General features: G+C 30.8%; 10 protein-coding genes across 10 annotated transcripts; 7 read left to right on the top strand and 3 right to left on the bottom strand.

The window, feature by feature from the left end:
• Window positions 1–717: 717 nt before the first annotated feature.
• On the top strand, window positions 718–3,267 carry TBLA0A03270 (STE domain-containing protein; the record flags this gene model as incomplete). The annotated part of the gene is made up of 1 exon (XM_004177598.1): window positions 718–3,267. One exon carries the CDS (start codon window positions 718–720, stop codon window positions 3,265–3,267), a length of 2,550 nt encoding a protein of 849 aa, XP_004177646.1.
• A 486-nt stretch (window positions 3,268–3,753) lies between these two features.
• Window positions 3,754–5,964, bottom strand: RQC1 (Rqc1p; the record flags this gene model as incomplete). Its single annotated transcript, XM_004177599.1, has 1 exon — window positions 3,754–5,964. One exon carries the CDS (start codon window positions 5,962–5,964, stop codon window positions 3,754–3,756), a length of 2,211 nt encoding a protein of 736 aa, XP_004177647.1.
• A 509-nt stretch (window positions 5,965–6,473) lies between these two features.
• IPI1 (Ipi1p) lies at window positions 6,474–7,490 on the top strand (the record flags this gene model as incomplete). Its single annotated transcript, XM_004177600.1, has 1 exon — window positions 6,474–7,490. One exon carries the CDS (start codon window positions 6,474–6,476, stop codon window positions 7,488–7,490), a length of 1,017 nt encoding a protein of 338 aa, XP_004177648.1.
• Window positions 7,491–7,929: 439 nt separating this feature from the next.
• Window positions 7,930–9,018, top strand: TBLA0A03300 (uncharacterized protein; the record flags this gene model as incomplete). Its single annotated transcript, XM_004177601.1, has 1 exon — window positions 7,930–9,018. One exon carries the CDS (start codon window positions 7,930–7,932, stop codon window positions 9,016–9,018), a length of 1,089 nt encoding a protein of 362 aa, XP_004177649.1.
• A 1,041-nt stretch (window positions 9,019–10,059) lies between these two features.
• SWR1 (chromatin-remodeling protein SWR1) lies at window positions 10,060–14,829 on the top strand (the record flags this gene model as incomplete). Its single annotated transcript, XM_004177602.1, has 1 exon — window positions 10,060–14,829. One exon carries the CDS (start codon window positions 10,060–10,062, stop codon window positions 14,827–14,829), a length of 4,770 nt encoding a protein of 1,589 aa, XP_004177650.1.
• An 817-nt stretch (window positions 14,830–15,646) lies between these two features.
• On the top strand, window positions 15,647–19,432 carry MSN5 (karyopherin MSN5; the record flags this gene model as incomplete). The annotated part of the gene is made up of 1 exon (XM_004177603.1): window positions 15,647–19,432. The coding sequence occupies one exon, from the start codon at window positions 15,647–15,649 to the stop codon at window positions 19,430–19,432; it is 3,786 nt and encodes a 1,261-aa protein (XP_004177651.1).
• A 384-nt stretch (window positions 19,433–19,816) lies between these two features.
• Window positions 19,817–20,689, top strand: MRX8 (translation initiation/elongation factor MRX8; the record flags this gene model as incomplete). Its single annotated transcript, XM_004177604.1, has 1 exon — window positions 19,817–20,689. One exon carries the CDS (start codon window positions 19,817–19,819, stop codon window positions 20,687–20,689), a length of 873 nt encoding a protein of 290 aa, XP_004177652.1.
• Window positions 20,690–21,048: 359 nt separating this feature from the next.
• On the bottom strand, window positions 21,049–21,657 carry GAR1 (H/ACA snoRNP pseudouridylase subunit GAR1; the record flags this gene model as incomplete). The annotated part of the gene is made up of 1 exon (XM_004177605.1): window positions 21,049–21,657. The coding sequence occupies one exon, from the start codon at window positions 21,655–21,657 to the stop codon at window positions 21,049–21,051; it is 609 nt and encodes a 202-aa protein (XP_004177653.1).
• A 616-nt stretch (window positions 21,658–22,273) lies between these two features.
• On the top strand, window positions 22,274–23,095 carry MRPS28 (mitochondrial 37S ribosomal protein uS15m; the record flags this gene model as incomplete). The annotated part of the gene is made up of 1 exon (XM_004177606.1): window positions 22,274–23,095. The coding sequence occupies one exon, from the start codon at window positions 22,274–22,276 to the stop codon at window positions 23,093–23,095; it is 822 nt and encodes a 273-aa protein (XP_004177654.1).
• Window positions 23,096–23,407: 312 nt separating this feature from the next.
• On the bottom strand, window positions 23,408–24,301 carry TBLA0A03360 (uncharacterized protein; the record flags this gene model as incomplete). Its single annotated transcript, XM_004177607.1, has 1 exon — window positions 23,408–24,301. The coding sequence occupies one exon, from the start codon at window positions 24,299–24,301 to the stop codon at window positions 23,408–23,410; it is 894 nt and encodes a 297-aa protein (XP_004177655.1).
• Between the last annotated feature and the right edge of the window lie 394 nt (window positions 24,302–24,695).

A 24,695-nucleotide genomic window follows, 5' to 3' on the forward strand; every position in this document is an offset into this window, starting at 1 on the left:
TGAAGCGGAAACGAAACTGAAAACAAATTGAAAACATCAGCATCATCATCATCATCATCATCATCATCACCATCACCATCAACTACTCTTTCTCTCACTCATTCGCTCTTTACAATTTTAAGCACATCCACTTTTCCTTAACTAGTCCTCTCATTTCTATTATTTTTTTTTCTGTTCAAACCTTCTAATACCAATATATTTATTAATCAAATATTTTTTTCTCTTACTTTTTTATTTTTCTTTTTATAAAACAATCCTGAATCTCCCATACTTTAATTTCATTTCAGTTTGTTATTAACCAAAAGAAAAAATAAAGAGAATTTTTTAAGAAAAAAAAAGAATTAAAATTGTTACTAGAGAATTTATTATTTTTTTTTCAGTAGTTTTCTTTTTTTTTAATTTTCTTTTTTTTATTGTTTCTTTTTTGTTACATTGTTTTACCTTATGCTAATACATTCTTGAAAATTACATCCAAATTTTAAAACATAAAATTTTTTGCAATCCACATTTGTGAAACTAATTCAATCTCTTTTAATTTTTTTTCAAAAAATTTTTTTCTTCGCTATAACAAAATTGAAAACATCCTCCCTCCCCCAATTCACTCATTCATATTCAAATCGTCTCCCCCCTCCCCTTTATTTATATTTTTGTTTTATCATTGTTACAAACATTCAATACCTGAAAAATCACACACCCTAACATTTATTATAACAAATCATGAGGGTTGGTAATAGAACAGAAGAAGTTTTGCAAGTGGATATTATTAAAGATTCATCTAATCAACTTACCACTCCAAAAGAAATAGAAGAATCTTTAAGATTGATTGAAGACTTGAAATTTTTCTTAGCAACCGCACCTGTTAACTGGCAAGAAAACCAAATCATTAGAAGGTATTATTTAAACAATGACCAAGGTTTCGTATCATGTGTCTTTTGGAATAACTTATATTATATCACAGGTACAGATATTGTAAAATGTTGTATGTATCGAATGCAAAAATTCGGTAGAGATATCATTTACAAAAAAAAATTCGAAGAAGGTATATTTTCAGATTTAAGAAATTTAAAATGTGGTGTAGATGCAACTTTAGAACAACCAAAATCAGAATTCTTGAGTTTTTTATTCAAAAATATGTGTTTAAAAACTCAAAAAAAGCAAAAAGTATTTTTTTGGTTTAGTGTTCCTCATGATAAATTGTTTGCTGATGCATTAGAAAGAGATTTGAAAAGAGAAGGTCTAAATCAACAATCAACAACAAAACCAGTTAATGAACCTTCTTTATCATTCACTTATGATATCAATTCTTCAAAAACATTGTTTGATCAAGTCTCAGATCATGTCCAATCACAACGTTTCTCAACTACTAATTCAACTTTAAATAGTTCATCAGCAGATTTATTAGATATGATACCTGTGGAAACAACTGCAACAACTACAACTACCGCAACAATTAATAATGATCAATTGGAAAATAAAAATTCAAATAAAAATTTAAATTTAATTAAACAAGAACAGGATCAGACGTCAATTAATTCTAATCAAGAAAATACAAGTCAAATTGGAATTGATACATCAATGACAAATACTCAAAATAATAACGATTCAATCTCTCCACCTACTCGTCCTCCTTCAACACAGGATTCAGGAATGTATCAAACGATGGAACTGGAAGAAGAGGTTTCTACTGATTTAAATTCCACCAAAAATGATAAAAATGATTTCCCCTTGGATTATTTCCCCGTAGAAATAGAATATCCAGAAGAAAATAATGTTCATAATCAAGGTTTCGATGGGTTTTATAATCCAAATACCAATAATAACAATCCAAATACTAATCTAAATAACAATCCAAATGGTAATTTGAATTTTCCACCAGATAATTTCTCTTTACCTTCAAATATGTTATATGATAATGCCATGCCAGCATTATTTGATGAGCAATCGATTGTATCTCCAGCAAATTCAAATTTTAAACCTTATAATTATCCTTTAGTCCAACAACCTACTCATCAAATCCCACTATCGGCAACCAGATCTCATATGTTCTCCTACCAAGATCCATATAATAATAATAATAGTAGTAGTAATAATAGTAATTCGAATATCAATAATTCAAATAACAATAACTTAAATAATAATAATTCAAATAATAATTTAAGCAATCCAAATAATAATCCAAATAGCAACATGAATAATCCTAATAATTCTGTAAACCAAAATTTAAGATCATTGAAAACACCACAACAAAGAACACATAATATTAATTATTTACAACCTCATCCTTCTCATAGAAAGATTAATGAGAGTATTAGTAGAAAAAATTCTATCGATGATTCAAATATTTCTGTACCTGAAAATACTTCTTATAAACCACAAGTTTTAACTATTGAAGAACCTACTTTCCCCTTACAACAGCAATTAAATTCTGCTTATCCAAAACAATATTCTTCTAATCCATATAATCCTTCAACAGGTTATCCAAATATATACCCAAATCAAAATTATAATTCCATGAATTTAAATCCTCCAGTCATGGATTTTCAATATCAAGATCGGAATTTTAGTGGCAACGTTTATCCAACTGGTGGTTATGACGAATTATTTCCATTTCAAGACAATTATGATAAAGATTATTTCAATATACAAGCAGAAAATGTTAATTGGAGTTTTATGCCAACTCAAGCGATGCAACCTGCAACAAATAATTTTGCAAATCCATATCATTTACCTTATAGAAATACACCCATGTCTGCAAGAAATTCTTATATGATGGCAGCAGGTAGTATGTGGGGTCAACCTCCTCCACCTAATCCAAATAATATGATGAATTTAGGATCTCCTTACACTTTAAACCAGCCTGCTTCAAGCACTAATAAGCAATTTCCTCAGAACAATTCTTCTACTGCAACTACTAGTAGCAATAATAATCAAGCCAATATTTATTCTTCACAAAGACGTCGTGGTAAATATACTTCAAATGGTTTACATCAACAAATTCATAAATCTCACAAGATCACAAAGCCTTCTTCAATACAAAGAGCTTCATCTCAATCCTCTAACAAAGAAAAATCAATTTATTCGAATAATTACAAATCTGTTTCCATTAGCACTTCTACAAATCGTCAGATAAATCCAATAGTAGAGAATTCTTCATCAACTAAAAATGATCATACTTTACCTGTACATAATAAAGGTTCAACAACTGTCTCCCAACTTAATATACAACCCACTGTCGATGAGGCTCTTTTACCTAATGATTCATCATGATGTAATTAAATGAGTGAATTAATAATCATACAATATTACGACTTTGATAACTTATTTCCATATTTATTATCATCTAGCATTCTCAATTTTTCTCTCTGGTCACCTTTTTTACTATGTTTAATTTTAATAATTCAACTATTGTATTACTAGAATTAGTATTTTCTTCAAAGTACTAGTATTTTACTTTTTTTTTTTGCTCATAGTCACTCCTAACTTCAGCGATTCAACTTAGTTGAGTAACCTCGTTTGAATTGGTCTATGATACATCTAGATTAATTGGTAAAGATATTTATATATATCTGTGCATGTATTCAAACATATATACACCCACCTATGTAACAACACATTATAAATCACTTAAAAATTAGTCATGTTTTGCCTTTATTCCCTATTAAAATCTATAATCTATAAAAAAAGAAAGAAAAATAAAAGAAAAAGAAGGATCAAAATAAAAACAATATTGCTCTATATTTAAAGATATTTTGCTTATTCCAAACCCGCATTTGGATTTTCATCGAGAAATTGTTCCAGTGACAATTGTCTAATTTGATTCAAAAGATTTTCATCTTGAGCTCTAGCCATTTGAGATTCAACAAGATGCTTCTCATCAATATATGTTTCAATTGATTCTAAAGCATCTTTAGATTCTCTTGTAGTTTGGCATGGAGGTAATACATCAAATTCGAAGACTTTGTAATCAGACCAAATTTCCTCTGGAATAGATCCCATTATTGAAGATTCACCAGATAAAATAGCAAATCTTAATAAATTGATTGGGATATCTTTAATGAAAAAATGTGAGTCAATACTATCTTCATCAGAATTATAGTTATGTTGAACAATTGAAATTTGAAATTTATTATCTTGATATTCTCTTAGTAATTTTTTCAATTCAGCATTTAAGAATGCAATATCATTTGGAGAAGTCCATAGTTGTGGAAATCTTGTCATATAAGCCTTAGTTTCGATCTTGGATGCTAGGTCTTCATCGATGTTTAACCCTTTAATTAGTGATCTCTCACCTGCTAGAGTCTCAACAAATAAATAAGCTAATGCCACGCTGTTATATTTAAAAGCTTTTCTTAATGCATTTTTTGCCAATTCCGGTTCATCGATACTCAAAAAACTTAAAACAGTACTCAATGATAATCCTAATGTAAACCATTGAGAGTATGTATCAACTAATGGAGATTTGGATAATTCGATTAAATAATTATATTCTTTATTCAAAAGTAAGTAATGATCAATAAAATAACGGACACCTAAAGGATCTTCCAATGGACTAAATGACCATAATGCCTTACACCATGCAGCTGCAGTTCCTACAGCACCTCGTTGAGCTAAAGAAGAAATATATCTGAAAATGGCCAAATAAAATTGTCTATTAAAGAAATATGTGTATGGTAATTGACAAGCTAGCCCATCAAATTTAATACTCATCTTTAATGCACGATCAAATACAAATAAAGCTCTTTGTAAAAGGCCGTTTGTATTTGATTTATCACCTTGTCTAATAAGTATTAAACTAACTTGTAAAAGGCCTGGAACATAATAAGGAAACTGTGAAAAGATTAAATTTGTAAGGGCTTCGTGATCAGGATGTAATACAACAGATAAATAAAACTCTGTCATAGATTTCTTATTCAATTCCTCGTTTAAAGGAGTGAATTTATAGTAAGTAACATATTTTTTCCATATTTTCATATCTTCTTCAATAACTTCTTTCCAATCAGATGGTCTTTGCCATAATTGCCAATCTCTAATTTCATTGTCTGATAATGCAGACATGCATACTTCTCCTCTTTGAGTAGGAAGCCAATCTTGTCTAATTTTAGTAAATTGTAATTTATGGGTACTACCACCTGGACCATTCGGAACATTTCTATGATCTTTACCATCCCAATTTCTTACTAATCTTCGTAGACGTTGGATTTGTTTTAATTGTTGTGGCGAAATGGAAGTAGATGATAGTGAATCGATATCTTCTAATGCTTCGGGTGATAAATCATCAAATAATAATTTGAATTCAGTATGTGGATCTAATAGTTTGAAATCATCGTTAAAGAATTTACTGCATCTTTTAATATTCTGAGGTTTAAATTTAGAAAAGCCGGGATCATCATACAGATCATTAAATAGTGAATCTTCATCATGGTCTGGATCTTCAGTTTCAGACATAGAGAAAAATTCATCTCCATCAGAATCTTGTCTATTAATTGGATTTGAAATATTTCCATATTTTAATATATCTTGTTTTTGAAATTGTCTCAACATATCATCAAAATCAGAATCTTCTTCGTTAATTTTTTCTTCATCTTCTTCATCTTTATCCTGGTTAATATTTTTCTTTAATTTCTTTGCTTTCTTTTTTTTCTTCAAATTCTTCTTTTGTGATTTAGTAGGTAAAGAAAACTTTTTAACTGGTGTTAACTCATCTTCAGTTGAATTAATGTTATTAATTTCTTTATCTTTAATCAATCCCTCCTCATCTTCATCATTTCCTGACTCATCAGCGTTATCTTCATTTTCTTCATCATCCATCAAGGACATGAAATTATTGAAGTTCGGTTTCTTATTTAATGAATTTTTATTTACATTCTCTTTTGAAATATGATTCTCTTTAGCTTCATGACTAGATAGAATTGAATCTAATAGTGCATCGTCATTTTGTAATTTCTTTAACACTCTTGAACTCATTTTATTAATGTTACAACTATGTAATTTTGTAGTTTATCCCTCTGATATTTCCAGTAATTGGTATTTAAAAAAAATGTGTTTTTATATAATTAACTGAATTATTTGGATAACCTAACGCATCTTATTTTTTACATTTTTTTTCTTTATCTGATAAGGGTAATTTACACCCTTGCACCCTTCATGCACTCAAAAGAGATTAATTATTGTCATAAAAACTTGAAAGTTTCATCAAATACTTGTCTCACTCACAATCAGAAAAGTTCGTTTGGGATAATTATTCTCATTGAGCATTCTTTATTGGTAATTTGTCAATGGTTTAATATTTCCTTAAGCTGTTTCATTTAAAGTTTTTTTTGTAAATGCTGCAGCTTCGGGCTAATTATTGAAAATTTTCCATACACTAGTAAAAATAAAGTGATGAGCTTTAAAAAATGAAAAGTTAAAAAGAATGATTACTAGATAGATAATCGAATAAAAAAAGGTAAAAGAGGGAAAAATAGCAAGAGAATATGGGTAAAAGTACAAGAAAGCAAAAGCTTAAAAAGCAAGATTTTCAAAAAAAAAAACTAAAAGTCGGTAAAGGGCCTGTAAGACCATCTAATGCTACTGACACGTCTTTTTCCACACGTAGTGTCTCTATTCGTAACCAACACCTGATCCATGATCATGGTGATCTTTCCAAGAGATTCCCATTGTTAAAGCATCACAATAACGTTGTTCGTAAGGAAACTTTACAACAATTCCAAAACAATATTCCAGATATTATCAACACTAGCATAATGGCACCATTAATAACGCAATGTATACCACTTATAAACGATGAATCTAAACAAGTTCGTGCAGCATCGTTGGATCTGTTCCATGAGATTGGTTCTCACAATTCACAAGTATTACAATTGCATTGTCGTGTTTTTATTTTATATATTTGTATGTCAATGACACATATAGTGACTGCTATTCAGCTGGATTCCACAAAATTTTTAAAAATGATGTTGAAATATTGTGGGGAAGAAATTTGTCGATTAGCGTGGAATAAATTGATCGATGGAATCTTCAATATACTAGGATGGTCAAAAAATGGAAAGAATCATGCAGCTGGGATCGCACAGAGTGCTAAAAGAGATGCCCAAAGTACTTGTAGTCACCTAGATGCTTTATGTGCATTGATTGAGACTGGTTGTTTAAATAAGCGTGCTGCAGAAGGTGAAGGGAACGATAATGAAGCTAGCGAAACTATAAATCAATACCTTATCCCTCAATTTCCACAGCCGTACGAGCATTTAAAGTTATTTGCCCGTGAATTGACCCAAAATAGCTCCCAAGAAGGTGATAATAGCAATGGAACTACCAATGTCAGCATTGCCACAGACCGCACAACCCGTGTAGCTATTGTCAAACAACAGTACTTATCAGAAATTCGCAAGCAATGTAAACTACTTGTTTCCTCTGGTGGGCCACCGGGCAAAAGCGCAAACTCCTTAATCCAATTGCTGGACACGGTTTACGGTGTCGATGACCAATTATAGCCGTAGCACATCAGTCTCGGCCTACAAAGAAGCATCGTCCACGTCATCTGGACTTAGATATATATAGATCCGTAGGATAATTGTAACGTCATCTGTATAGTATCCATCAAGTGCATAGTAATCTAGCGTTGGTCGTAGCGTTCCCCACAAACAGCGACAACTAATTGCCTGGGCAACGAGACAATTACGCAGGCCCAAAATGGTTAGCCCCGCGTCGAGCCTGAATAAAAAATACTAAATGGGAAGCACATGTTGATGAAAAAAGTGAAAAAGTCAGAAATAACAAGACTTATTTACAGCCAGATATAGTTGCTGAATGTGTGCGGGAATGTCTGAGCAGCATGCTAGGGCGTGAAGCCAGATCGTCGAGCAGGTGAAAATAACAGGCGGCTGGAACGGATAATGAGGAAGGGCAAGTAAAGTATATAAGAACCATGCAATGCAGGATGAGAAGCCACATATACGAAGGAATTTATGTATGTATGCGCAACTTGTTCAACAGCATAACATGTCACATGGTAAAATGATGCTAACTGACACGTTCAAGTATGGTGATACTCAACATCTGTGGCCGAATGATAGCCACACGATACTTATGAGCACGGCAAATACATGTTGGAACGGGGCTATGGTGCGGCAATTGTGGACCAATCTTGGTTTCTTGTTAGTGTCGTGTGAGATGTTTGAAGTTGGTGGAGTTTGTGGTGGGACCGGTGCATATTGTTTATTAGAATTTACAAACCATACAGAAGCATCCCGGGCAATAAGCAGATATTATTCGAACCAATTCTCACTTACTACAGGAGTCATTACAGGTTTATATTGGATATTGAATAGGTATCATGTTGAGTCGACGTTGTTATTGCATGGACTACCCTTACAATTGAATGAAACTGCCTTCATCAATTTCCTGTTGGAATTGGGCTATCATTCGTTCGATACTGTTGAGATTCTTCGAGACCCAAACACATCAGCTTCTAGGGGTCTTGCCCTAATTCAGTTTAAAGAAGGTATTGAGATGCAAAAGATTCTTGTGGAATTACAAGGGATCCATCTAAGCCAATCTGCTTTACCATTAACCATATTACAATTCACAAAACAGTACACTCTGTCACATTCATATTCAAATTCGCCTTCGCCATTATTATTTTCTTCACATTCCTTATCATCTTCGTCTTCCTCCTTAGAAGATCCAACAAATACAACAGTATTTATAGGTGGCCTGTCCTCCCTCGTTACTGAAAATGAATTACGTTCCCTTTTCCAACCCTTTGGAGAAATAGTTTATGTGAAGATTCCCTTTGGTAAAGGATGTGGGTTTGTTCAATATGAGACTAGAAAAGCAGCAGAATTAGCGATTCATAAGATGAAAGGAGTGTCTATCAAAAACTCCAAGATTAGGCTATCTTGGGGTAAAGCAGCAAAGACTTCCAATACCAGAAAAAGAAGATCTTCTTCAAATGTTAGTAGTAATGCCAATAGATGTTCGCTTCTACAAAACGTCCTAGAAGCACAAGCACAATATTAATAAGTCTAACATTACCCCACAAATTGCATTTCGAGTAATCATTTTTAATTTGATATGATACACATTTTATATTATATTCCTTAACTACTTTATCCAAAGAGAGAAAAAAAAATAATAAATAGATTAATTAATAATAAAAGTAGTATGTATATAGGACATCAGCCAAGAGCATGATCTTACCTAGATAATAATTGTTTGATGCATAATTAGGCGGTACAAATAAAATTTATTAGCTTAGATATGAATAGCTTTTTGACAGCAATGCTTTGGTAGATCCTTTTTTTTAAATTGTTTTACCTATACGTTTATGCATCCCGAAGCAGGAAAGTGCTTCGCGTTTCCAAGATGAAGTTTAATCATATAGAGAATAAAATAACTCAATACATATCAACTATCACTCAACTAAAAGCCATTGGTAAAGCTTAACCTTTAGATGAACTTAAAAAAATAAAATAGAGAATATAAAAGGTAGGGAATGTTGAGTCGCTTTTCAAAGTGATATTTTGGATGCTTCTTCAATGTTTTAAATCCTTGAATTTTTAAAATAAATCAAATTAGAAAAATTCATGAAAAAAAGATAATCATAAACTTGGCAGTAGTCAAAACTGGTCTTCTATGTTTTAAATATATTGAACTTTTTATTTGCTTAAAGATTAAATCATCCAATTTTTCAATATTAATACATTTCCATCCCAAAATCATTTTGAACGAATTTTTTTACCTTATTTCGGAAAATTGTCGGAAAAAAATAAAGTTGGCGAGAAAAATACAAAATACGAAAAAAACTCATCAGTGGCGAAAATTATCGATAATAATAAGGTCAATTTGTAAAAAATCACATTTTACCAAAAAAAGTAATCTTTTTGATATCCTAGATAAATATAAATAATTGTACCATATTCCTACACCATTTACCATTCTACTGATACTTTTTTTTTATAAAAATCCGCCATTAGCATTCTGAATTGAGGCATTTTGTATTAATTTTTTTCTATTATATATTTAGCCCAGCGGGAAACCTATCTTTTTTTATATTAAATTATGGCTAGACATACAAGAAAGAGAAAAACAATTAATAATGCCCATAATACTTTGAACAATAGTAATGTGTCACCAAATGAGATTAAACAACAAAGATTAACCGATTTAAAACTAGAATATGATTTGTTAAGCAATGAACTATTCCACTTAAAGGAATTTATATCTCTAGCAGAATTTAATCCATTGTTTGAAAATGAATCTGAAAACTTTAAGAGATTTATAAAAGATAATAACTTGGATTTGAATAGTCTAAATATTGATAGATTAGATGAAAAAGATAGTAAACAAATAGAAAATTCGGATCAGAAACCTATCAGAAGAAATTTAAGGGCATCAAGTACTAGGTCTCTACTTCAAGAAAATTCTAAAAAAGATTTAACAGAAGATTCAGATTGGTTAAGGGAGATTGCACCATTAGTGAAAAAGAGATATGCCCAATTAAATTTAAATTTAAAGAAAAATAATTTACATTTCAATATTAATCACATAAGCAAATCCGATAATAACCTAAATAATCTACTACAGTTAAATAATAACGAGGTAAATGAAAAAAATGTAAATAGAAAGTTATTTGAAAAAACTGAAAATATTGATAAAGAACAAAAAATTAATATACTTGAAAATGGCATATCTAATGGACATGAAAAAACTCAAGAAAATCAAAAAAGTGAACAGATTGAACAGACTGAAGAAATTGAAGAAAAAGAATCATCAAATTCGCCTGATAATAATGAATTTCGATTAGTAGCAAAGCCATATAGCGCAAAAAATATTATAGATGATTATGACTTTGATTATTATTTCACATCTTCCTCATCTGAAGATGATAATTCCGATTACGAACCGCCTGTAAAGCGACCAAAGATAAAATTATTTGTAAATCCACCAAAACAAACCATTACAAATCCAATGAATATTGTCCACCCACAATTTGATAATTTTCATGAATATTTACAATCATATAAATCATTAGATGAAGATATAACATTGGATGAATATAATAAATACATCAATGAACAGAAAAAGGTTGTAGCCGGTATACGAAAAGGTTTACGAAGTGGTGCTTTAAAGTATGATAGAGAAACAGACTCATTACAGCCAATCACTACTAAAGATGCAAGACAAATTCAATATAATCGTCCAGAACCAATATCATTTTTATATAAAGAACAAAACCTGCAAACATATCCTGATTATTTATTGAATCAAGGTGTTCATCTGAGCAAATTATTCCAAAGTAATGTAAGAGCTAAAATCTCAAGAGCAAGAAGAGTATCTCAAATGATTGAACAACATTTCAAACATATTGCAGGTGCTGATGAAAGAAAATTAAGAGAAGCTGAAAAACATAGAAGATTATTGGCTAGGAATGCAATGCTAGCAGTAAAGAAAAGATGGAACCTGGCTGAAAAGGCTTATAGGGTATTAAAGAAAGATGAAGAAGAAGAATTGAAGAAAATCGAAGGCAAGGAACATTTAAGTAGAATGTTAGAGCAAAGTACTCAATTATTAGATGCCCAATTAAGTAAGAGGCATGACAGAGCATTTACTATAACATCTACTGCAAACACAGATGCAGATGATGACAGTGATGACAGTGATGGTAGTGATGAGAATAATTGGGGATCTACTCAAAATAGTGATAATGAAGAATTAAATGAAGGATTATCTAATGATGATAATATTACCTCCTCAGATGAAGATTTTGATAAAAGGAATAATAAGAGTGACGATGAAGAACTGACTGTTGAGGAACTAAAAGAAAAATATTCAAAATTACATTCAGATAAAAATATCAACAAAAATCAAGATAATGGAACTGAAAATGAATCTATGTTAAAACTTACAGCTGTCGAATCTTCACTACCGGAAGTTAGTGATTCTGAAACTGATGTTTCAATTACAACTGAAGATTCTGATTCCGATGATTCCGATGACTCTGAGGAAGTCGCTGATCAAGCAAATATTGGACTTGGTGCGTTACTATCAAAAAATGAAGTAGAAACAGATTCTGATGACAATGAAGAATGGACAATAAATAATAATAATGTTGATGAAGATGCTTATACAGTAACTGATGGTGACGTGCTCAAGCCTGGCAAAATAGAGAATAGGACGACACCCAAATCTAGACCCGATGGAGAAACTACCAGCTCTGAGCTGGGAAAGGATGCTTCGTTTATCGAAACGGTGGATACTGTCTCAAACTCTAAAAATACTACAGAAGATATTGATAATACTATTGATAACACTAGCAGTACTGAAAACGAAGAAAATCAAATTCAAAAATCTAATATTAATGAAAGATCAGAAGATCTACAAGGTCTCGATAAAGAGACGGATCCATTAACTGTGGAAGATGTTCCAATTCCAAGTTTATTAAGAGGAACATTAAGAATTTATCAAAAGCAAGGTTTAAATTGGCTGGCATCATTATACAATAACAATACTAATGGGATCTTAGCAGATGAAATGGGGTTAGGTAAAACTATTCAAACAATATCATTGTTAGCCTATTTGGCTTGTGAGAAAGAGAATTGGGGGCCACATTTAATTGTGGTACCAACGTCTGTCTTACTAAATTGGGAGATGGAATTTAAAAAATTTGCACCCGGTTTTAAAGTTTTAACATACTATGGGTCACCTCAACAACGTAAAGAAAAACGAAAAGGTTGGAATAAACCTGACGCCTTCCATGTTTGTATTGTATCTTATCAATTAGTTGTACAAGATCAGCATTCTTTTAAAAGAAAAAAATGGGAATATATGATTTTAGATGAAGCTCATAATATTAAGAATTTCCGATCTACAAGATGGCAAGCATTATTAAATTTTAATACTAGAAGAAGATTATTATTAACAGGTACACCACTACAAAATAATATAGCAGAACTGTGGTCTTTACTTTATTTTTTAATGCCTCAAACTGTTAGTAATGGAGAAAATATTTCAGGTTTTGCAAATTTAGAAGCATTTCAACAATGGTTTGGTCGTCCAGTAGATAAGATAATAGAGACAAGTAGTGGTGCTGATACCTTAGGTAATGGAGAATACGATTCAGAGACTACAAAGACTATTTCCAAATTGCATCAAGTTTTACGTCCATACTTATTAAGACGTTTAAAAGCAGATGTTGAAAAGCAAATGCCAGGTAAATATGAACATATTGTTTATTGCCGTTTATCTAAGAGACAAAGATATCTGTATGATGATTTTATGTCACGTACCAAGACTAAAGAAACGTTAGCAAGTGGTAACTTTATGTCTATTGTTAACTGTCTAATGCAACTAAGAAAGGTATGTAATCATCCTGATCTATTTGAAGTTCGACCTGTTCTTAGTTCATTTTGTGTTGAAGAATCGATTGTGGGGAATTATAATGATACAGAACAGTTAATCCAAAGATTTTTGGGTGATGATAATAAAAATATTGAACTGAATTTCCAAATTACTAATAATTGTAATCAAGTAATGGATTATCACCTAGAGAGTATTCGAACAAATCAATGTAATAATGAATTTGATAAAAGTATTGCTGAATTAAAAGAAACATTTGAGGAATCCAAAATTATTTTATCAAAGGCAAATGAATTTTTCAATAGATTTGGATATCAAAAATATTTGAGGCAAATTAAAAAATTAAAATTTTTAAAATATTTAAATCAATTGAAATGTGATAGAACTGTCATATACAGTAAGAACCTAATCAATATGATAAATATTGATAAAGCTTTGCCAATTGATAATAATTTGATTAAACCTTTAAAGACTCGAATTATCGAAAATAAAGGTATAATAAGTAACTATGCTGTCATTACACCTAAGGTTGTTACATTAGATATTCGTAAGATTAGCTTAGGTGTTAATGATGAAAGTAAGATGAAAGATTTTAATAAGGAAAAATTGATCAAATCTTTACGAACGATGGAAAATCCATTGGATCAACTACAAACGAAATTGACTATTGCATTTCCTGATAAGTCATTACTTCAATATGATTGTGGTAAATTACAACAATTATATAAGCTATTACAAAAATTGAGTGATGAGGGACATCGCGCTTTAATTTTCACACAAATGACTAAAGTATTAGATATACTGGAACAATTTTTAAATTATCATGGTTATTTGTATATGAGATTAGATGGTGCTACCAAGATTGAAGATCGACAAATTTTAACCGAAAGATTTAATAATGATTCACGAGTAACTGTTTTTATATTATCCAGTAGATCTGGTGGTCTTGGTATTAATTTAACGGGTGCAGATACAGTTATCTTTTATGATTCTGATTGGAATCCAGCTATGGATAAACAATGTCAAGATAGATGTCATAGAATTGGACAAACTAGAGATGTTCATATTTATCGTTTTGTTAGTGATCATACTATAGAAAGTAATATTTTGAAAAAAGCTAATCAAAAGAGAGAATTGGATAACGTGATTATTCAAAAAGGTGAATTTACTACAGATTATTTCACTAAATTATCAGTACGAGAATTATTGGGTAATGAAGCTACACAAGGTATTGTGAACGATGATAAGCCTATATTACAGGAAGATAAAGGTGAACGTGATGTAGAAAAATTATTGGCACAAGCTGAAGATGAAGCAGATGTGAAGGCAGCCAATTTGGCAATGAAAGAGTACGATGATATTGATCAAGAAGATTTTGTAGATGAACAACCAGTAGTAAAAGAGGACGAGTACGAAGGGACAAACCATGTGGAAGAGTATATGCTTCGGTACATTGCCAATGGGTATGCCTAGGGGATTAAGCATGGTAGTTGATGGATATTTAGTGTAGGTATATAAGCAATACTAGTGTACTATATAAAATGTAATAATAACAATAAAATAGTGATATGAATTGTTAATTGATAAAATTGTTAGGAATATTTAGCATTTGTTATACTATCATTATTATATTGGATCTCCACGTGACGTATAGGTAAACTAAAAGATCCGGGTAATGCACGTGAGCATTCAAATTCTCAACGATCACGTGATGTTGGCGGATAAAGAATCGCATACTTCAAACGATCCTAAAATTAGTTCTATTCTTTTTAGTTACTTCTTATTGTCACTACAGTTGTGACTGCGATACGGTACTGCAAACGCGACAACAGAGAATGCTATCAGCATTTCCTGTGTTCGATTCTACACTTCACCATATTTTTCTGTCCTTTATGCTGCCCTTTTTCAAAATGCGAATTCGTCTTGTTTTTGTTTTTCAAAAGGTGGCGACTAGTAAGCGACTCGATATAGCCAGTGGAGCGTGTTCGTACCACTGAAATTAGTTTCACAATCCTTGAATCAGATAGCGTAAAGTATCCTGTCTCTATGGCATCAATGAAACTCATAGCCAATCTTCTTGACAAATTACAATCACTATAATTTGACTATTAAGATTCTATCACCAATTCATATTTTTGAACGTTCTCATTTGTTTTATATCTGTAAGATCTAGGGTGATCCGTTATTGCTCGTTCGACAATACATGGTCATATAGTTGCTTAATTTGTTTCAGGAGTAACAGATTGTTATCATTATCACTATTCATCATCTTCATCAATTGTGATTGACCATGGATTCTACTGGTGCAGATCAAATCATTGGGGCTTTAGAACTTATCTACGATCCTAGCTCCAATAATAATCAACGTCTCGAGGCTCAGAAGTTCTTGGAAGAGATTAAATTACATGAGGAATCACCCTTTTGGGGTTACAACATTTCTTTGAACAATCCAAACAACTTTATATTGAAACATTTTGGGTTAAGTCTATTGGCTGATTCAATTAAGAAAAATTGGAACAATTATGATCAATTGAAAAAAATTACTATTAGGAAATGGGTCATTGAATTGAATTATTCTATTACGAATAACGATCCTAGATATATTAAAGAAAAATTGGCCTTTTTATGGGTAGAGATTACAAAGAGAACCTGGGGTGAAGCATTGAAAAAGGGAGTTCCCGATGATCAAGAATTGATTGATTCTTGGGTAGATATGGATGCCAACTTAAACGAATTGTGGAATATCAATGAAGCCTCTAGAGAACTGGCATTAATAATATTTAGAATTCTTTTTGAAGATGTCTTTCTATTGGAAGATTTAATCGTATTGAAAAGAATGACTGTCATTCAACCTCTATGTGTCATGATCATTTCCCCCATGGATATTTTTGCCACAAAATATAAATTCACAGATAAATGGACTCTATTTAAATCAAATAATGATGGGTGGTTCCAATTGTGGATCTCAGAGTTGAATAATGCATTAATCCAAAACAATTCAGAATATGTAATTCGATTATTAGAAACATTAAAGACCTGTTTAAATTGGCCTCTAAGTGAAATTCTAATTAAAAATGATACTTTACAAACTTTATTACAATGTTGTGCAAGCAATATACCAAAGGCTCAATCAATGGCTTTGGACTCCATCCATATTCTTTTAACAAGACCTTATAACAACGAAGAACATTATCAATCCATAGTTGATAAAGTCTTTAATAATATGGATCTTTTAAATCAAGTATATGATAATCTACAATTCAACCCAATTGTAGAAATTGATGAAATTAAATATCCAATTGTTAAAAAATTTGTTGATATGATTAGTTGTCTTTATGTTTGTGTATTCAAAATTAAAAATAATAATAATCAAATTGAAAAATATTTAAATTTAATCCTGAGAGCAACCAAAAATCCAAGTTTAATTGTAAGCGGATTAACGCTTGATTTGTGGTGTTCATGTTTAAGAACAGATGAATTCTTACCATATTTGAAAAATTTGGTCATACCAGAGCTTTTACAATTCTCAGCAGATTCCTTAATTTATTATGAAGAAATTAATAATCATATTTCTAAAAAATTCAGTGAGATTGATTTTCAATCAAAATCAGAATTCCAAAATTTTTGTTCCACCTATAGAAAAAGAATAAGAGATATAATTAGACTAATTTCTTGTGTGTCAATCGATTACACGTATGATTGGTTGAATAATAGATTGAATACTTATTTTAGTTCCAATTATGGTCAACAAGTCCTGAATTCCACTTTTCTAGATTCAAAAACAGAACCGTATTTGAGTGCTTTATCACAATTTATGATAGTAGAATGTTTTATTAATGGTTGTATACGATGGAAAATTTGGTATACAAATACATTGGATTATGATTCTAAATTAGATAACATTTTAAATAAATTACAATTATTATCAAATCAATTAATCGCCTTGAATTTGAGAGAACCTTTATTGTTAAAAAAACAAATCCAAAATTTCGCTTTATTCTTAACAATGTTAAAAGATAATGTCTTATTTACACTTTTAGAAAAAATTATTACGAGTGCAACTATGGATTATCCAGAAATAGATTTGGATAATAAAAGTGATCAATCAGAAGCAGTAAGAGATCTTCGTTATGCATGTGGTATTGAATTGAATAGAATGGCACTTTTAATGCCAGAATCTTTAAAGAAAATCTATCCTGATTTGGAAGGAGTGGTAACAAAAATATTACCCAATTTATCTTATCATGAAAAGATATCTTTTAAATCTTTTCTTTTAACAATCATTTTAAAATCATCTCTTGATAGAAAGGAAGAACGTTTTGCTGAAATAGTAGATCCTGAATTGATTGCTTGGTCTGACCAAGCTACAGTTATGGGATTATCAGATTTACCTTGGTTTATGGAAAGATTAGGAATTGTAAAAATTGCAGAGTATTTTAATAGACGTGGTATAGATAAAAATAGTAATCTCTTATCAATTCAAATTGATGATGAAGGTAAAAAATTGAAAGCAGAATTAACAAAACATTGGCAAGCATTATTCCCAGTAAGAGCTACAAGAATGTTCATTCATTATTCAATGCAGAGTGTTAAAAAGGAAGAAGAATTCGAAATGTTAAAATCTTTATGGAAACCACGTATTGTTCCAATTTTACCTTATATAATGAGATTATTATATCAATTACAAGCATATCATGATCCCGATAATTGGAAAACTTTACCTGAAACCGTTCAAACTTTTGTGAAATATTCAACAATTGAAAGATTTTGGGAAGCTGGTACTTCAACAAAATCAAAAGATGAATTTATTGATGAGCATATGAAAGCAATGCACACTTTAAGAGATTTTGCAGATTCGGTAGGTCATATTGTTAGATATACGAGAGAATATACTTTGTTAGTCTTAAGTGCTATATCATCTTTAGGAAATATATTATATGAAATTGATGATTCTCCAGATTTATTGATGAATTCAATTGCTATTTATAAACCTCAGACGAATAATAGCAATAATATCACTAATAATAATACTAGCAATCATAATGATATTAATGATAATAATAATACCAATATTAATAATTCCATTAATCGTGATATTTTGATATCCTCAGATATTATAAGTCCGGGTGTTTCAACTCATGGCTGGAAGCATATTTTAAACATTGGTATACGTCCAATATTGAAAAACTTCCCAAAGGATGCTACTCCAAAATTTATGATCAATTTCTTGCCAAAACTCTTCGATACCTTAGATATTATCTTGGTAGAAAAGTGGTCTAAGCATGATTATGTTGTAGATGCAACACCAGTCCCAACTGATGAAGATGAAATGACTGAAGAAATTTTGGAAGAAAATTTATTAAGACAATTAACAACCGTTGTAGTTCGTATCATGATGGATTGTGTTGGTCAAAATACTACTTCAATGACGAAAGAGAAGATTAATCCAACTCAACAAAGAATGAGAAAAATTATTTTTGAAAATGTAAATGTACTAGCTCCATTTTTAAAATTATTAAACCATTTGATGTCCTTTAAAGATAGTAAATGTTCATTCAATGCTATTTTAGTTATGAAAGGATGTTTATCCGATGTAGTTGATATTAATATGACGGTTGATGAATTCTTCACTGTCGAAGTTATGAGGAATTTATTACTAAACATTTTATCTAAAAATCAATTTAAAGATTCCTTTTATGAAGCTTTACACGTTTTCATCTCATTATTTTTAACTTTATGTGAAAAATACGAATCAACAAGAGATTATTTATATAAGTTATCAAATGGATATGATATAAATTCATTATATGAAAGTTTACGGGATACTACTGGTTTCAAAGAGCAGAGAGCTTTAATGGTTGAATTCATTGATAGAATAAAGCAGATTTATAATACAGACGAGTCAGAGGGTGTAGATCATGCCACTGTTGAGAGAAGGAGACAAGAGAAACGTGAGGCTACCATTAAAAAGGCGACAGAAAGATTAGTTCAAAAGAATAAAGACACAGCAGGTGATATTTTGGATGACCCAAACACTGAAGATGCGAACTTAGGAAATCTATTTGGTTCTGCATAAAATAAAATATACCCATTTCTTCATTGATTTAATTCATTCATTTTATTTGGTCAGTCATTTGTTTGTTTGTTAGTTTGTTTGTTTTACTTTTACTTTAAATTCTGTTCACATTTCATTATCTTCTATTTTATGCATATTTATTTTTACAAGTTTTTTTTAAATTTTTTGACCTTATGTAAATTTACAATTTATTTCTCAATATTAATATAAAATATAATTAGTTTAATTCCCATTTTTATCAGTTTTATAATTTCGTAGTTTTTTCAACGAAACTACTACCCTTGTATTTCGATTAAGTTATTGCGGAGTATTTTTTTCATATTTAATCAATTCATTATTTCTCATTCTATAGGATAAGTTTAGGACGACTGAAAGATCCTAATAATGAAAACATTAACTTCAATTACGAAAAATATAGTCCTAACCACGAAAAAAAGGGTTGGCCCTGCAATTCCCTCTGTTAAAACAAAGAAGAAAGATGTAGTTAAGAACAAAACAATTCAAAGCACAAACAAAAAATCAATATCGATATATAAATGGAATGACCTAAATAAATCAATAAACAAAGTTTATAGATACCCAACAGATGGTGAAATTAATGAAGCAAATTATTTTTTTAATAGTAGTAAGGTAGACTTTGCTTGGGCAAATTCAGATCCTGATAAATTATTTTCTTTAATAGACAGAATTAAGCACCCTAAACCAGAAGTACTCTTCTTAGGTCGTTCTAACAGTGGTAAATCTACACTTTTGAATAATATTGTGACAAACTTACATTCTAATAGTTTAGATCGAGTAGCAAAAGTTTCTAAAAAGACAGGTTTTACTAAGACTTTGAATTGCTTTACTATTGGAAATAAATTAAATATTATTGATACCCCAGGTTATGGACAAAATAGTAGTGTCGATCAAGGTGATTTAGTAATGAAGTATCTTAAACAGCAAAAAGCACTCTGTAGAGTGTTTCTGTTGATTTCAGCTGAGAAAAGTATCAATAAGTGGGATAGTAGTATGATAGATTTTTTGTCGACGAATAGAATAGCTTATGATCTTGTATTTACGAAAATTGATAAGATTAAGCATCTTGACTCATTCAAAAAAGAATTGAAAGATCAACGATTGGATGAGTTGCCAATTTTCCCTAGGTTAATATTAACTAATTCAGAAACAAACAAAAAATGCTTAAAACGGTACGGTGTTGATTTTTTACGATCAGTAATATTAGAAAGCTGTAATTTAAGTAAGAAGAAATTGTAATAAGATACCTAATAACTTTTTTTCTTGCATCAATAATGACGGGCATTTAGTATTAATAACTTATCATATTTTTTAAAATGATGAAATATCTAGATATATGCGGATATGTGAAGAAATAAGTAATCTATATACGTATATATATATAAAAGTTGATGGACACAAAACATTAATTTATTATACAGAAGGTAACATTAAAATGTGAAAATAAGAAGATGATAATACTTTTTGAATAAAATCGATGAACCTGGAATCTTCGGTTTTCTAATTTAATTTATATTTTTTTTCTTGTGAAAAGTTTTAAAGAGAAAGTAGTTTTAAAAGTAAAGAGCAAATATGAAATCAACCAAATTGTCTTAAAATTAGTATCTTCCACCACGGCTACCACCTCTAGAACCACCTCTGCTGAAGCCACCTCTAGAACCACCTCTGCTGAAGCCACCTCTAGAGCCACCTCTGGAACCACCTCTGCCAAAACCACCTCTGGAGCCACCTCTGGAGCCACCTCTACTAAAGCCACCACGGCCACCTCTGGCACCGCCACGACCACCTGGTGCAGATGACTTCTTCTTTTTAGACTTTGGTTTTGGTGGGCCTGCTACCTTAGGCTTTGGAATAAATCTCTCGATTGGTAATAATTTGTCTGGTGCAATGTAGAATTTGTCACCTTCCTTAAAACTGGCAGCTTGAACACCTTCAGAGCACTTGACGGTGAAATAGACTTCATTTAATGGACCTAGAATTTCATCAACTTTACCGATTTGAGTTTTATTTTCTAAATAGATTGGTGCATTGAAATATGGAATCTTAGTGTTAATGGAACGGCAAACAATGTCACCTTCACAAGGATGCAAAAAAGCACCCATTTCTAGAACAGAATCTGGTGGGCCTTGTGGTTGGAATTGTCTACCGCCTGTACGGCCACCACGGAAACCACCACGGCCACCTCTATTACCACCTCTAAAGCTCATTTTTGTATATATGATTTGGAATAGTGTTTTGAGAAGTTAACCAAAACACGTTTAAAATATCATAAATGGGTATATAAATATCAAAAAGATGTCTTAACAAATCAAATATAAATCTTGTATTTTCTTGCCAAATTCTTTCGAGAGGGACCTCATCGCAAAAAAATTTTTCACGGGAAATTGAATATGATGTAATCACGTGATATTCACATGTGCTTGATAGAGTTATTAGTAGTATAATAATATAAAGATATTAATATTGTCAACCATATATATATAAAGGGGTTCTAATAATTATCGAACGTATTGAATAATCCATTTTTTTCATCAAATAACTGGATTTACTAGATATTTTTATTATTAATTTATTGTTTTCTATTGAAAATTAAAAATTACTTTTTTTTCTGAAAATCATTAGTTACGTTGAGATACTTCGTGTAACCCTTTAAAACTTAAAAATTAAGAATTTGGATATCAAAAAAAAGCTAAACAATGATTTAGACTGTAAAAACTTCAAGTATATAATAGCCAACAAATCAGTATAACATTTGGATATTATAACTCTGAAGGTAACAGTTTTCAACATAACATTGAAATAAATTATTAATAGCTATTCGATATGCTCAGGCAGAGTTGGCAGTGTGGCTTAAAAGTTCAAGTTGTCAAAACTTTACCACTTCGAAATTTTTCTACTTCCAACATTAATTATGGTACAAAAGCTATTAAATTCTTAAAAGCGCAGAAGAAACGCCAAAAAAATGAGGCAAAACAAGCTTCTAGCAAAACAAATATGCTAGAAACTGTCGATCCAGTTCTAGGACGGAAGGATGTTCCTTTTATAACACGAATTATGGCAGAATTGAAAGAGCCTGGCAAACTATCAATGGGCTATAATATTGAAGAGGTTGAGAAATTAATTGCGGCTGTAGATCCAGCAGAATCACTTCATTTATCATCTTTAAGTGATGAATTGAAGTCAAAAGATAAAGAAAATGAGACAGCATTAAAGAGAGAAGCGATATTGAGAATTTTGAATCTAAAGAATTCAAATAGCTCAAATGCTATGAAGCTAGCATTGAAATATGCCAGAGAAGAATTTCAAAGGTTCCCTGGAGATACTGGTTCAAGTGAAGTTCAGGCAGCATGTATGACTATTCGAATTTTTTTTATGGTAAAGCATATTAAAGCAAACCACAAAGATTTTGCCAACATTAGAAGATTAAGAATTTTAGTACAACAAAGGCAAAGTATACTAAGATATTTAAGAAGAGATAACGCAGAACGATATTATTGGGCAATCCAAAAGTTGGGTTTGACTGATTCTGCAATTTTACACGAGTTTAATTTGGATAGACAGTATATGCAAGATTTTAAATTATTCGGTGATAAAATATTGGTAAAGTCGTCTAAAAATAAATCATCCCAACAACATAAGGAATAATAGAAGCAAAGTACTCAGGTATGGTAATAATGTATGTATATATATATATATTCTTATCTTTGGTTGCAAGAAAGCAACCTTAGAAATGGAAAGCATGTAAATATTAGATTAGATTTTTTTTCTGTATAATTCGCCAATATATAAGCACCTATTTTAATTTCTATAATTATCATTCTTACAGAGAAATATGTGCAATTAAGCTAACTATTTAATAATAGCAGTTTGATTTTAGTGTTCGTCCATGTAAAATGGTATTTATCTTACAAAAATACTTTTGGCAAGTAAATAGATAAATATCTAGGCTCAGTTTATTCAATGCTGTCTTTTTCTCATTTGTTTTAATTTGTTGTTTTCTTTCTTACACTCTTCACAATACCACGAACCTTTGGGTGGTTCTTTTAAGCTAACGCATTCATAATGGAACCACTCCTTTTTACAAGTTGGGCCATCACATGCCACCATTTCCCCATAAGAAACACTCTGGCAGTAACAATATAATGCTTTATCATCATCATTATTATTATTATCATGCTCTTTTTTATTACTGGTTGATGAGGCGCCCAATTTTCTACGACTTTTAGCAGGTACTTCTGATTCTACCTTGGTCGGAGTTAAATTGTTATATGTGGCTGGCAAGTTACTAGAAGTCATAGGAGAAGCTATAGAAACCGAAGCATTTACTTTCTTTCTCTTCATAGAAGGTAACACTGAAGCAGTAGACGCTTGATTAATAGAACTATTTCTTCTTTTCCTTTCCCTATTTTTGATCTCTTGAGCAGAACTTTGCTTTGTACTCCTTGCCGTTGTAGTATGGCTATCGCTTGAATCAGAATTATAGCTATGATCTATTGGTGCTAATAATCCATCTGCCTCTAGAACTTCAAGGTCATTTTCTAATTTTTTCAAATGTTTGGATACGAGAAATAGTATTGTGTTTGCTCTCACAAAGTTTTCACGCTGTAAAGAAAGGCTTACATCCAAATAGTCTCTCATTTGCGCACTTATCCTCTCTTCTTCGACATTTATAGCTAATGAGCCATTTTTTTTTATATATTTAGATAGCTTATTACTATCACAATTATATTTCTCTCTTCTTTCTGCAGCTTTCAAATTGCCTTCTTTAATCTCTTTCAATAAATGGTCTGACTCATTTTGCAGATTAGAAATAGAGTGTAGTATATCTTCAAGAACATTGCTAGGATCCATTATTAAGGTATTAGGCAGTTCATCATTTGTGTTAATCTTAATACAAATCTGAAGTTATCTTTTGAAAAAAATAGCTCAGAAACAGACGTAAAATGCTTTTACTTGTTTTTGAAAAATTCAAATTTCATATGTCATCATTTTTAGATGTCATCGCATTTTCGTCATTTTCTTTGTTAAGAAACCCTTAGCACTACCATTTACGGATATACTTGAAAAATTCTTGATTAGTTTCTACTGGATCCTCCACCCCTTAATGATCAGTATGCATATTTCAGTGTCAATTTGTATACTGAAAAGAATGAGAAAATTGTATAAATATTCATAAATGCAAGTGATTTGAAATGCTCATTCATGAAAGGTTTCGTGTATCTGTTAAAATCAGATTTTTTAGCTA

This window comes from Henningerozyma blattae, chromosome 1 (genome assembly GCF_000315915.1).
Source record: "Henningerozyma blattae CBS 6284 chromosome 1, complete genome".
NCBI classification, from domain to species: domain Eukaryota; kingdom Fungi; phylum Ascomycota; class Saccharomycetes; order Saccharomycetales; family Saccharomycetaceae; genus Henningerozyma; species Henningerozyma blattae.